Below are 14,269 nucleotides of genomic sequence, written 5' to 3'. Positions count from 1 at the left end.
CCACTCCATAATCCGAACCACAAAAATCCGGACCGGGAGCATAAGTACCTGCATGATAACTAGAAGAAGAAGGGAATCCACCCGGGGGATAGTTATAAAATGATGGGTACGGTCCCTCGGGTCGGATTATCCCTTGTCTAGCAAAATGGTCATAAATAGGATGCAATGCAAGTCTTTGATCATCACGAATGGGATTCACATTAAGGCTTAAGTCTCTCATCATACCCACCATATCAACGCTAGAGGTAGAATATCGAGCATGAGAGGATTGTCCTGTCTCACGTTGCTCAATGGTGGAGGGTGTCTCTTGTCTTAGAGGCAAAAGGTAGGTCACGGGTTCAAAGTTAGCTGAACGGCGGGGTTTAGTATGGACTACGGCCTTGAGTTCGGAAATCTCATCACGTAGACTTATTGAGTCATTTTTAACAATTTCCAAATCATGTTCGAAAGAGAATTTCGAAACCAATTCAAAGATAAAAAATAAGCATAGTATAGTCCATCACCCACCTCCCTTGTGGAAGTCAAAGGTACCATTTGGGTTGTTTCTTGGTTAAAATTGCATAACTTGTGAGCAATTTTGGTGACTAACCCACCCATGACAATAGCATTATTGTTCTTGTGACATTATTTGGTCAAGTGTGTGTGCAAAATGATAAGGGATATTAATCCTCCGCTTCTCATCACCATTAACATTAAGAAAAGCACCAAGTATTTCAACCTCCAATTTTCTCACCGAGTGAGGCTCATTATTCCTACCAAAGAAAGTCCATCCCATAAACCTTTACCATATACGAAATTCGGGGTAGTGAATGTATTGATGCGGGACATGGTCCCAATCAACAAAGGGGAAATGGGAAATAGATTGCCATGCGATTTTAGGGTTGTAATAGTTGGGAGACTCAGTATGCAACTTTTCATGCTTCAATTGAAAAATTTCATCAAATTTACCAAGATACATATTATAATCATGATTAAACAATCAGAAACTAACACCATATATATGATCCTTCTTTTGAGATTTATGAAATTGAAAGGAACTCAAGAACTCAAGTGTGAGTTCGGGGAAGGTCTTATAGTTCATAGTGTAGGCATGCTTCATATCAACACTTGTAAATAAAGCTTTCATTCTTTTATCAATTCCAATATGCTCAAGAGAGTCATGATTAATAAACTTTGTAGCCTTCATACCTTTGCTTCTCAAGATGACCCAATCATCCCATTGCTTTTTTCTAGCAAAGACAACATCGGGATATGTCGGATCATGCCAAGCCGGTGTCTCTTGCATCACTACATTCTCCGCGACATGGGACGCTTCCGCCTCACCTCTCCTTCTCTTTGTAGCACCTTTCTTAGGAGCCATTTCTGAAATTTTAAAACAAAAATTTCATCTTAAGGCAAGCTAAAATTCATCCAAATAAGCATAATAGAACAAATTAGTATACTAATTCATCCTAAAAAGAATAATAGAACACAATCTAACCAATTTCTAGCAAAAATAAGCACAAAATCGATTTCCCCCAATTTGCGTTAGGGTTAGAGAAAGTTGATTAAATTGATTAAAATGGATGAAATCAAAGAGAAATGAGATGAATACTTACTTGGTGTTGTCAATGGATGAACAAATCTTAAAAATTTGATGAAGGAAATGATGTTTTGTTGTGATTGAAAGTGAAGAAAATGAAGAAAATGATAGAAGAAGAAGAAGAAATAGTGTACCGTCGAGTGTTGAGTTGAAGATAGAATGAGAGCACCTTTTATCCGTGTATCAAATAAAAGCCAAGAAATTACAAAATCAAGACCCCAATCGGGGACAGGCCAGGCCACCCCGATCGGGGTTGACCAAGTCTAGCCCGATATTGACTTTGTCTATTCCGTATTGTTTTAGCTTCTTCGTTTTTGAAAGTTACGTCCCCGAACGGGTTTCTAGCATGGGGAAGCGTGCACTTCCTCTTAGAGCCTCCTTTTCTTCTTCTTCCTTTACCTATAAATCACGAAACAAAACACTATCAAGTCTAGTAATTTTATTTCTAAATCTAAGAAAAACATTAAATTTGCAAAAAATTAAAAACAAATAAAAGATTGGGTTGCCTCCCAAGAAGCGCTGATTTAACGTCCCGTACGACGTAAGAAGCTTGAGTCGGTTTTAAGCTCCCATAAGTAGAGGATGAACAGACACTTCCTCTATTACTCCAACGACCACATTCTCATGGTACACCTTTAAATGATGGCCATCTGCTTTAAATCTTTCGCCATTGGTGGTCATCACTTCAACGGAACTGAACTTGTTGACATTTGTGACGGTAAATGAACCTGGCCACCGTGAACGTAACTTTCCCAGAAATAGCTTGTAGCGGGAATTGAAGAGCAAAACCTCATCACCAATTTGAAATTCTTTCTTCAAAATTTTCTTGTCGTGCCATCTCTTTGTCTTTTCCTTATAAAGACTGGAGCTCTCATATGCTTGTAAGCGGAATTCATCAAGCTCATTTACTTGCAACAACCACTTTTATCCACTCAACTTTGCATCCATGTTAAGCTCCTTTATCGCCCAATATGCCTTGTGTTCCATCTCAACGGGAAGATGGAAAGCTTTTCCATAGACTAACCTATATGATGAGGTACCAATAGGTGTCTTATATGCAGTATGGTAGTCCCACAAGGTATCGTCAAGCTTCATACTCCAATCCTTCCTTGACTTGGCAACAACTTTTTCAAGAATGGACTTGATCTCGCGATTAGAGACCTCGACTTGGGCACTTGTTTGTGGACGGTAAGCCAAGCCCCTTCTATGATAAATCCCATATTTTTCTTGTAATGCATCAAGTTGTTTCTCACCAAAGTGTGTACCACGATCACTAATGACCGCTCTTGGCACTCCAAATCTCGGGAATATGACCTTCTTGAATAAGTTGATCATGGTACGGGCATCATTGGTGGGAGTAGCAATTGCCTCTATCCATTTAGAGACAATCAACGGCAACCAAAATATACCGATTCCCTTTTGATGAAGGAAAAGGTCCTTGGTAATCAATACCCCACACATCGAATACCTCCACTTCTAAGATACCATTTAAAGGCATCTCGTGCCTCCTTGAAATAAAACCCATCCTTTGGCAAGCATCGCATGCCATCACAAAAAAATTGGCATCTTGGAACATGGCGGGCCAATAGAAGCCGGATTTGCAATACCTTGAAAACGGTCTTGGATGGTCCATGATGACCACCATAAGGAGAAGAATGGCATCCTTCTATCACCCCTTTCACATCCCATTGTGGGACACATCTCCGGAATAACTTGTCGGAGCAATGTTTGAACAAGTACGGATCATCCCAAAGGAAGAACTTGGCATCATGTAAGAACTTATTCCTTTGTTGATATGAAAGACCGGGTGGCAACTCCCTTCAAACTAAATAGTTGGCTATGTCGGCATTCCAAGGAGTATCTTCCAACATCATTAAGGCATCGTCAGCGAAAGAATCATCTATAGGTATATCAATACCTCCATCATTATACTTCAAACGGGATAGGTGATCGGCAACAACATTTTCGGCCCCCCTCTTGTCTTTAATCTCAAGATCAAATTCTTGAAAAAGTAAGATCCATCTTATCAACCTCGGCTTGGCCTTTTGCTTTGCTAGGAGATTCTTTAGTGCGGGACTTTGGAACCGTTCAAGTAAGAGCGGAATTTGTCTAAGGCATAGACAATTGCATGTAGCTCTTTCTCCGTAGTGGCATAATTGATTTGAGCCGCATCCAAGGTTTTGCTAGCATAGTTGATAGCATGGAGAACCTTATCCTTTTTTTGTCCTAGCACGGCACCTACCGCATAGTCACTTGAATCACACATGAGCTCGAATGGCAAGCTTCAATCCGGTGATTGGATGATAGGTGTGGAGATCAAAGCCTTCTTGATCCTATTAAAAGACTCAAGACAATCGTTAGTAAAGACAAATGGAGCATCTTTTAAAAGAAGCTCTGTAAGGGGTTTAGAAATCTTATAAAAATCCTTGATAAAACGGCGGTAGAATCCCGCATGGCCTAAGAAACTCCTTACACTTTTGACATTTACCGGTGGTGGTAGTTGTTAAATAACTTGGACCTTAGCATGGTCCACTTCAATTCCTCTTTCCAAGATAATATGACCAAGTACCACTCCCTCATTTTCCATGAAGTGGCACTTTTACTAATTCAACATTAAGTCGTCGACTTCTTCAGAACGCTTCAAAACTTTAGACAAGTTAGCCAAACATGCATCAAATGAAGAACCATAAACACTAAAATCATCCATACACACCTCCATAATATATTCGATAAAGTCGGAAAAGATGCTTATCATGCAACGTTGGAAAGTGGCGGGGGCATTACAAAGACCAAAGGGCATTCTACGATAAGCAAAGGTACCATAGGGACATGTAAATGTGGTCTTCTCTTGGTCATCTGGGTGAATGGGTATTTGAAAAAAACCAGGAATAACCATCCAAGAAACAAAAATATTTGTGACATGCCAACCTTTTCAACATTTGGTCAATAAAAGGTAATGGGTAGTGGTCTTTCTTGGTGGCCAAACTTAGCCTCCTATAGTCAATACACATTCGTCATCCCGTCACAATTCTAGTCGGAATGAATTCATTTTTATCATTTTTGACTACGTTGGTTCCTCCTTTCTTCGGAACCAATTGTAACACCCCCATATCCAGAGGAGCCTTAACTAGGCCTTCCTTAGCATATAAGGGCGTTACCATCTCGGTTGCCCGAGGAAAGTAATTATCAAACGTCAATAAAAGAACTATTAAGTTATATTACAAGCGGTTTCAACAACAAACGATGTAAAAGGTACAACTCAGAAGCTACTCGCTACTGTAAACAAATCTCGTGAAGACTCATCCCCGCCCGGACTCCAGCTATCCACAACATCAACACCTTCTAAGACCGACTGCTCACCATAAGGGATCACGGCAGACACATAACAAACAAACAACCAAACAAGGTCAGTACTGAGATAAGATAAGACAATGGCAACTACAAACAACAATACAAACAATGACATCAGTCCCAACCGCAATCACAATAATCCAACCAAACCTGTCACTGACTGTCCACTGGACCAGCCCTGCCAGTGGGGGACCGCAGCCGTTCCCACCTAAGCCCCGCTCATCATACCGAGCGATAACCCTGTCCATTAATGTGCACATCCCCTTCCGTGGCGGGTTCCACGAAGGGCGAAACTAGGGCGTGAAGCCACTCCCGCAAGTGACCCCACTCAGCCGAGAACGCATCTCGAGAACCATCAACAGCCATCACAACCACAATCACAACACACACAATTACTATATCAAACAACCATAATACTACCACAACGACCGACACACTAGACCATCTACAGAAACTGAGTAGGCGAACCTACCTTTACGCAACCGCAACCAATCCATGCCGACAAACAACATATCCAGCGAGCAAGCAAAGCCAATAACCACCATACAAACATCTATTACAACAAGCAATCCTAACTATAGGGAACCAAGGCACGGATGATGATTATGACATACCTATTAGGGAGAAACTCAGCAAAAGACCGCTACCCGACACCAGTGACGCCCTCCCAAGGTTCAAAGATCTTCAAAAAGGCTTCCATGGAGGTTTTGAGGTGAAGGGAAGGGAAAGGGGCGACTGAAGGATAGGAGGAAAGTGGCGGAAGTGATTTGCGGATTTAACAAAACGCGATATAAAACCCTCGCTGAAAACCAGGTACTCGATCGAGTACCCAACCTACTCGATCGAGTGGCCCCCTACTCGATCGAGTACCCTAGCTACTCGATCGAGTAGCCCCTACTCTATCGAGTACCACTCTTAACACGCAGCTCAAACAGGTTTTGGCACACTTTCCTAAGACCACTTCCGCTCCCAAGGTCGGTCAACGATGGTTAAAGGGTCCCTAAAAGGGCGGGTATTACACCAATTGGACCGGACTAACCCATTTTGAGTCGGAAATTGCAAAAATAATTCCCGCATCCAACAATTCAATGACTTCCTTTTTTACCACTTTTTGAATGTTAGGATTTAGTCGTCTTTGACCTTGGACACATGGTTTATGGTCTTCCTCAAGATGGATTCTATGCATGCAAAATTCCGGGCTTATGCCCTTCAAATCGTCAAGTTTGTATCCAATGACTTTCTTGTGAGATTTCAAAACATTAAGCTATGAAGACAATTAACTCTGACTCAAATGAGCACTAACAATTACCGGAAATATTTCCCCATTATCTAGAAAAGCATATTTCAAATTAAAGGGGAGGGGTTTAAGTTCGGTTTTTTGTACCTCAAGGTGTTGAGGTGTAGAAACCAAACCTACAAATTATGAGCTTTCCTCCAATGATAGCTCATCTCCATCGAATTCATGCTCCAAAGCATCCATCTCCTCATTTCCTGTAACACCCCATTTTAATTGAAAAGGTCCAGTGATAGGCTTAAATAACTAGTGCTTAAAGGGATTGGAAGTACTACTCATATCAACAAAGTGCACTTTATTTTATGGTCATCCATGCGAAAGAACTCCAAAGTTAAGCGTGCTTAGCTGGGAGTAGTCTTAGGATGGGTGACCTCCTGGGAAGGTTCCCGGGATGCGCATGAGTGAGGACAAAATGTGCTATAAAGGACCTGTGTTGATCTGCTGGCCATGTATACAGCCTGGTGAGCTATCATAAGTAACCGCTCCCGACCCGGTTTGGACCGGGGTGTTACATTTCCAATCTCATCATCACCTGCAAATGACTCCAATAGTAAGAGTGCCTCCAAAGGATCTTTAGCCAGAGATCGAGGTATAGAGTCTTCTATGACAATATCAACAACATCGAAAACGTCAATATATAGAATAACAAGACTCTTATATCATTGGACTCTTCATGTCATTGTTTAAGTTTTATGTGACCTTATCGTCACCCACTTCCAAAGTTAACTTACCATTCTTGACATCAATTACCGCACCCGCGGTATGTAGAAAGGGTCTTCCCAAAATGATTGGGATTTGGGCATCTTCGGCCATGTCAAGAACAATAAAATCAACCGGAATGAAAAACTTACCAACTTTCATGGGAACATCCTCCAAAACTCCCAAATGGCGTTTTATAGAACGATCCGCAATTTGCAATGTGACACTAGTACATTTTAAGACTCCTATATTAAGCTTATCACAAATAGATTAAGGCATTACGCTCACAGTAGAACCTAAATCACATAAAGCTTTATCAATTGTATAGGTGCCAATAATGCATGGAATGGAAAAGCTACCGGGATCTTTTAACTTAGAAGGAGACTTCTTTTGCAAAAGAGCACTACACACGGCGGTGAATGTTATAGTTTCAACATCGTTAAAAGTCCTCTTCTTAGTTAAAATGTCTTTCATGAATTCAGTGTAAGAAGGAATTTGAGTAATTAATTCGGTAAAAGGAACGGTTACCTGGAGATTCTTCACAACTTCCATGAACATACCGAATTGAGTTTCCTTTTGATGTGTGGCCAATCTATGAGGGAAAGGCACTTTGACTTTTTCCGGCACTTTTGCTTCAACATTTTTCTTGGGAGGACCATCCTCCATATATTTGACTTTCTCAACCACAATTGGTTCATCCACTTTATTTGGAATATCTTCACCTTTCTTAGCTTTAGGAGAAACCTCCAATTCAACAAGTACCTCCTCATCTACCTTGGGCATCGGTGGCTCATCATATTGTGTACCACTTCTCAAGGTAATAGCATTGATGGTATCATGTGGTTGTTCACCTTGAGGTGGTAATTGACCTGTTTTTCTTTGAGAGCTAGATGCGGCTAGTTGAGCCATTTGATGCTCCAGCATTTTGATTGCGGCATTATGAGCTTGGTCACTCTTTTGAATTTGAGCCAACAATTCAATTTGGGTCTTAGCCATTTGCATTACCAAGGCCTCAAGTTTACTCTCCCTGATGCGTGTCTTTTATATAAGGTTTTCACCTCATTTTACACGCATTTCTGTACTGTTTATGTGGCATCTGGCTACAAATACCCCGAATATTCTACTTTGGTCCGTTTATTGTAATTTGCAGGAATTGACCGAAGAGGAGCTAAATCGAACCTAATCCGTCCCATTTGTATGCATTCATGGAAAATAACGAGCCGGAGCTTGGAAATCTAACACTTGGAAGACGCGTGAGCTGAGTTTGGGAAGCAATTCAAGGTCTAACGTGCCTATATAGCTCGATCGAGTAGTAAGCTGCTCGATCGAATGCTTTATTTACTCAAGACTGGTCGATCGACCAGTTTAAGGAGCCAATCGAGGAGTTCTTGCAAGAGGTGCTCGATCGTGTGGTTTGTTACCACTCGATCGAGTGGTTTGGTGATGAAGTGCTCGATCGAGTAGATTATTTCTACTCGATCGAGTGGTTTCCTGCGCTTTAGTTAATTTCCGCCTAATTATTTCATGGGCTTTTGTAATTAGTCCATAGATTAGGTTTTAGGATGGATTTTTAGTATAAGACTGAGGAGTGAACTACGTTACTCATCTCTTCTGACACTCACGTTCGTTCGTTTCCGGATTATACTTTGTCACTGTTCTTTGGATTTTATTCTTCCTCTATACTTTGCTACTCGGATTTGGATTTTGTGATCGGTATTATCATTCTAGTTTTATTCTTAATCTTATTTACCGCTTTAATTCTTCTTCTCTTTATTGTTATCATAATTGTTTAATTGAATCCTTATTAGTTTCATCATCATGTCTAGTTTTAATTATCTGTTTGTTGTTATTGATAATTCAATGATGATGAGTAGCTAATTTTCTTTTGCTAAGACTGTTAGGCCCAGTTTAGCCTGGTCTGACCATAACCTGGCCTGACTCAGCAAGGCTGATTGATCAAGACAGGAACCGGACAAATCTGACTACTATTTAGCTGCTGAAGAATATTATGGCAAGAAGACTACTAAATCCTGGAAAGGAAGCCTGATAGTCAGATATATTATAGCTTGGCATGAGTACTAAATACACCTGGATTAAGCGGATAAAACAGAAATGCGATTGTATAAGCCAGATAACCATGCCCTATTCTCAAGGAAGACCAAGTCCAAACCTAAAACTATTTAATCCATGAATCTGGACGGAAAGAGGAGAAAAGGCTAAGGATTGGTTGAGTTGAGAACGGTCAAGCGAACTAATAGGAAGCATGCCCTATTATTCCTAAGAACAACTCCTATCTTTGGGGAGAACGTTATACATTTATAAACGTTATTCATTGTAACGTTGGAAGGGCGAGAGAGTACTATAAATAGGAGAATTTAACAATTGTAAAGGACATGGATTGTGAGCTAATTTTATCGATACTTTATCTTTTTACTCTTGAGCATTCAGATATTCATACAACATTGTACCCGGTCTATCAAAATAATATAAACGTTATTCTTTATACTTACTTCATCATTCATTTACACCATTCCAATCTTATAGAACTAGATACCCCGATCACTATATAACTAAGCCGGATCCCTTCAGGAAAATCCCGCTAAAACAATTGGCGCCCACCGTGGGGCATCTAGTTCTTCAACCAATAAAATTCTCCTTATTATCTTTCAATTAATATTCACACACAAAAATGGTGGAACTCACCGCCGAACAACAATTAGCTACCGCTCTGCCAAAATCAAGAAATTGGAAACAATCCAAGAGAAAGCAAAAGTGGAAGCAAAATCAATAGGTCAAGGAATCTAGTCTAGCCTCAAGAAGAAATTGGAAAATCAGGCTTCGGGCTCCAAGACCAGATTCGAACCAGGAACCCCATTCTCATCCATTATCAAAAACATAGACTTCTCTAATTTTGGAACCCCGGAGAAGGATACATTATCCGCACTCCAACCATTCCCAATGATGAGACAAACAAAAACAAGCAAAGAATAATGATGGCTATGCTTCAGAAATCCAAAACTCCACAACAAAATAGAAAATATACCCGGAGTACTGACCACTGTGGTCAAGTAGAAATTGACACTTTGGATTCACCCTTTGCAGATGAAATTGCAAAGATTGATCTACCCAAGAAATTTACTTTGTCCCATCCATGAGAACTTATGATGGAACTTCGATTCACAAAATCATGTTGCCATATTCGGACAAAAAATGTTGGTCGCCTCAATACCCTGTGAACTCAGGCAAGTCTGCATGTGCAAAGGCTTTGGCACAACCCCGATCAAAAGATTACAATGGTTCATCAATCTCCCAAATGGAGGTATCAAGAATTTTGCGGAATTGATCAATGCCTTCAATCAACAATTCGCAAGTAGCAGAGATATGGCCAAAAGACCAAGCAACCTGTTCAGGATAAAGCAACTTCCCGAAGAATCTCTCAAGGAATTCCTGGCCAGATTTGTCAAAGAAAAGGTGGCCATTCCCGGATGTGATGAAGAAACAAAGAAGAAGCATTCTGTGCAAGGAGTCTTGCTTGACAAAGACATCTATGCAGATCTAACCAAGAAAGCATGCCCAACCTTTGCCACTGTTCAATCCATCGCCTTAGAGCATGTCAGATTAGAAGAAGACCTCAACTTCCGGACGAACTCATCCGGAGGAAAGCAGGGCTATGGACATACTAACAGAAAAGCTCCTACCGAAAAGGAGGCAATCCCAGATCGACCCTATTCCAGCCCGAACGATCCGAAGTCAATATGGCACAAGAACATAAAGGTAACCTCTCTAGCCTCCCAACTATCCCCGAATATAACTTCTCTATTAATACCGCAGATTAATCAAACGCCTGAAAACCTGGGAGATACAAAATCGATGGCCAAAGAAATCCGACAACCCCAGGAAAGATCCAACAAGATGGTGTGACTTCCATCAGACATCGGACACACCACGAAAGAATGCATTCACTCGGAAACAAGTGGCATATCTTCTAAAGAAAGGCTACTTGAAAGATATAATCCAAAGACCAAAGAATAAAGATGAAGGACAAAATAAGAGAGACCCAGGAAGCAAAGAGAGATCCTCCTCCTCCTCCTCCCATCTATGAAGTCAAATTCATAAATGGAGGATCGAAATCTGTGGTCCGACCACTCTCCGCAGCCAAGAGAATATCCAGGGAATCCGACTCAACCTCCTTCCAGGCCCGAGTCGTTGCCCGCTATTACCTTTGATGACTCGGATCCGCAAGGAATATCAGGTCTACACCATGACAAAATGGTAATCACAATGCAAATCGGCACAAACCAAAGTATCAAGAATCCTGATAGATGGAGGAAGCTCAATCAACCTGGTGATGCTTGATGTCCTTAAAGCTATGAAGATAGACGAAAGCAAGATCATAAAGAAATCCAGGCCTGGTTGGATTCAAAGGAGAAACAAAAAACACCCTAGGAGAAATCAGCTTGCCTACCTATGTGGAGGGCGTGGCTTCATACGAGAGATTTGGAGTAATGGATTGCTTATCCTCATATAATGTAATCCTGGGCGGACCATGGATCCACAATGTCAAAGCAATCCCATCAACATACCATCAATGCGTGAAAATTCCAACGAACGGGGGATAACCACCATCGAGGAGAACAAAGGACTCTCGGAATGTTATACTCAGGCTTTGAAACCCTCAAAGTCAGGTAAGTCCCTTGCATAGCAATTAAAGTCACCTGTCAGGGAAGAATACATAGCACAAACACAGATGGAAACAGGAGAAGTCATATTAGACCCAGAATTCCCGACAGAAAGTACTTGTAGGGTCGATGCACCCGACACAATCGCACCAAATCTGGTCAGCTTTCTTAAAACTAAAATGTCTTGTTTTGCTTGGTCACATTTTGATATGACTGGTATAGATGCTGATGTTATTACTCATAAGTTGAACATTGACAAATCCTTTAAGCCTGTACAAAGAAAAAGAGAAGAAAATTTGCTGCAGAGAGGCATGAAATCATCAACCAAGAAGTTGACAAGCTCATCGGACATGGGAATGATCAGGGAAGTAATGTACCCCGACTGGCTTGCAAACGTGGTAGTCGTCCAAAAGAAAAATGGCAAATGGAGAGTCTCGTGGTAGATTACACCGACTTAAACAAAGCCCGCCCAAAAGATCCATTTCCCTACCACACATCGATGCAATGGTAGATGCCACTCAGCCACGAAATGTTGACATTCATGGATGCCTCCAATGGATTCAACCGTATAAAAATGCACCCAAAGACCAGGAAAGCACACTTTCATCACTGAAAGAGGTATATATTGTTATACTTGCTATGCCCTTTGGATTAAAAAATACAGTGCAACCTACCAAAGGCTAGTCAACATGATGTTCAAAGATCGATAGAGACACCATGGAAGTCTACATAGATGACATGGTAGTCAAATAAAAAAGGCGTAAGACCACGTCAAAGACCTGGAAGTAGCCTTTCAAATACTGGAAAAATTCAATATGAAACTCAACCCACAAAAATGCCACTGAGTCTCAAGAAAATTCCCGGGCTACATGGTGACAAAAAGAGGAATAGAAGCCAGCCCCGAGCAGATCAAAGCTATCCCGGAGCTAGAACCACCAAAAACAACAAAGACATACAAAAGCCGATCGGAAGAATAGCGTCCCTGAACAGATTCATTTCAAGATCATCGAAAAGATGCAAATCATTCTATAACCTCGCTAAGGAAGAACAAGGACTTTCAATGGACCCGATCATCAGCCGCCTTTGAAGACCTGAAAATATATCTATCCTCTCCCCCCCTTGCGGCAAAACCAAATAAAGATGAACCCCTGACAAGATACCTGTCGATCCACAGAAACGCTTTGCAAGTGCGATCCTGGTCAAAGAAGCAGACGGACAACAAGACTCTGTCTATTATGTAAGTAAAAGTCTACGGATGCGAGAGATCGGTATGGCCTACTAGAAAAATATGTTTTAGCTTTAATAATGAGTTGCACAAAATTAAGACCATATTTTGAAAGTCACCCTATAATAGTCGAACAAATCTTCCTATTAAGTCCGTACTTAGGAGACCGTAATTGTCCTGGACGAATGTGCAAATGGTCACCCAAACTAAGCACATACAATATAACGTTTGAACCAAGGACAAAGAATTAAGTCACAAGCACTAGCAGATTTTGTGGCTGATTTTAGTCCGACCCTAGAACCCGACCTAATAAAAGAAGTAAATAAACCGACCAAATGACCAAACAGACCTAGAATGGACCCTATTTGTCGATGGAGCAACCAACACAAGGGGCACAGCCTAGGTGTAGTACTAAAATCACCACAGGGGATAAGATAGTACAGCTATAAGTCGTGCATTTGAGGCTACCAACAATGAGGGAGAATATGAAGCCCTGATAGCCGGATTAAAGGTATGTATTGATCTTGGTGTGCAAAATTTAAAGGTACGCACCGATTCCCTTCTAGTCTCCAACTGTAAATGGCACATATACTGCAAAAGACCCCAAAATGATGCTTTATCTAGATGTTGTTCAAATGCTAAAATCAAAGTTTAAAAACTTTAATATTGACCAAATTTCCAGGGACTTAAATACCTGGCCGATGCCTTAGCCGGCCTAGGGTCCAACTTTAGTCCCCTTGATTTTGACAAAATACCCATTGTGCATTTATTAGAACCTGCAATAAACAAACAAGATGAAAGTTTCCCAATCTACATTGCTAATTCTTGGACGAAACCTTACTATGATGGCTACAACAGGAATCCTACCCTTAAATAAGCAAGATGCCGAACACCGAAAATAAAAGTCGCCGTATACTATTATTGACAACGTGCTTTTTAAGAAATCGCAGGCCGGACCTTACCTCGGATGCCTGGAACCACAGAAGTCGAACAGATATTATCGAAAATCCATGAAGGATACTGTGGAAATCACAAAGGTGGAAGAAGCCTGGCAAGCAAAGTACTCAGAACAGGATATTATTGGCCCACCTTAAGAGCCGATTGCCTGGATTTTAGCTCTAAATGCAAAGCCTGTCAGATTCACGGACCGTACATCCATCAGCCATCTGAGGAACTACATTCCATATCCGCACCACGGCCATTTATGAAGTGGGGCATGGATATAGTAGGAAAACTACCTCAAGCACCCTATTTAAAGTTTTCATGCTAGCAATGACCGACTACTTCTCCAAGTGGATAGAAGTGAATCATACAGCAAGTCAAGGAGAAAGATGTCATAGCATTCATCAAACATAATATCATATGTAGATATGGCATCCCCTCTGAAATAGTATGCGACAATGGCACACAATTTGTGGGAAAAAGAACAGCAGCCTTCT

The 14,269-nt window shown here is 41.1% G+C and overlaps 1 protein-coding gene across 1 annotated transcript; it reads right to left on the bottom strand.

Annotated features, from left to right (window-relative positions):
• Positions 1 to 2,506: 2,506 nt before the first annotated feature.
• Positions 2,507 to 3,043, bottom strand: LOC141630539 (uncharacterized). Its single transcript, XM_074443337.1, has one exon. It carries the CDS (start codon positions 3,041 to 3,043, stop codon positions 2,507 to 2,509), a length of 537 nt encoding a protein of 178 aa, XP_074299438.1.
• Positions 3,044 to 14,269: the final 11,226 nt, after the last annotated feature.

Source organism: Silene latifolia, chromosome Y (assembly GCF_048544455.1).
Source record: "Silene latifolia isolate original U9 population chromosome Y, ASM4854445v1, whole genome shotgun sequence".
Classification (NCBI taxonomy): domain Eukaryota; kingdom Viridiplantae; phylum Streptophyta; class Magnoliopsida; order Caryophyllales; family Caryophyllaceae; genus Silene; species Silene latifolia.
The sequence above is the reverse complement of the archived record's forward strand: the minus strand, read 5'-3'. Positions and strand labels throughout refer to the sequence as shown.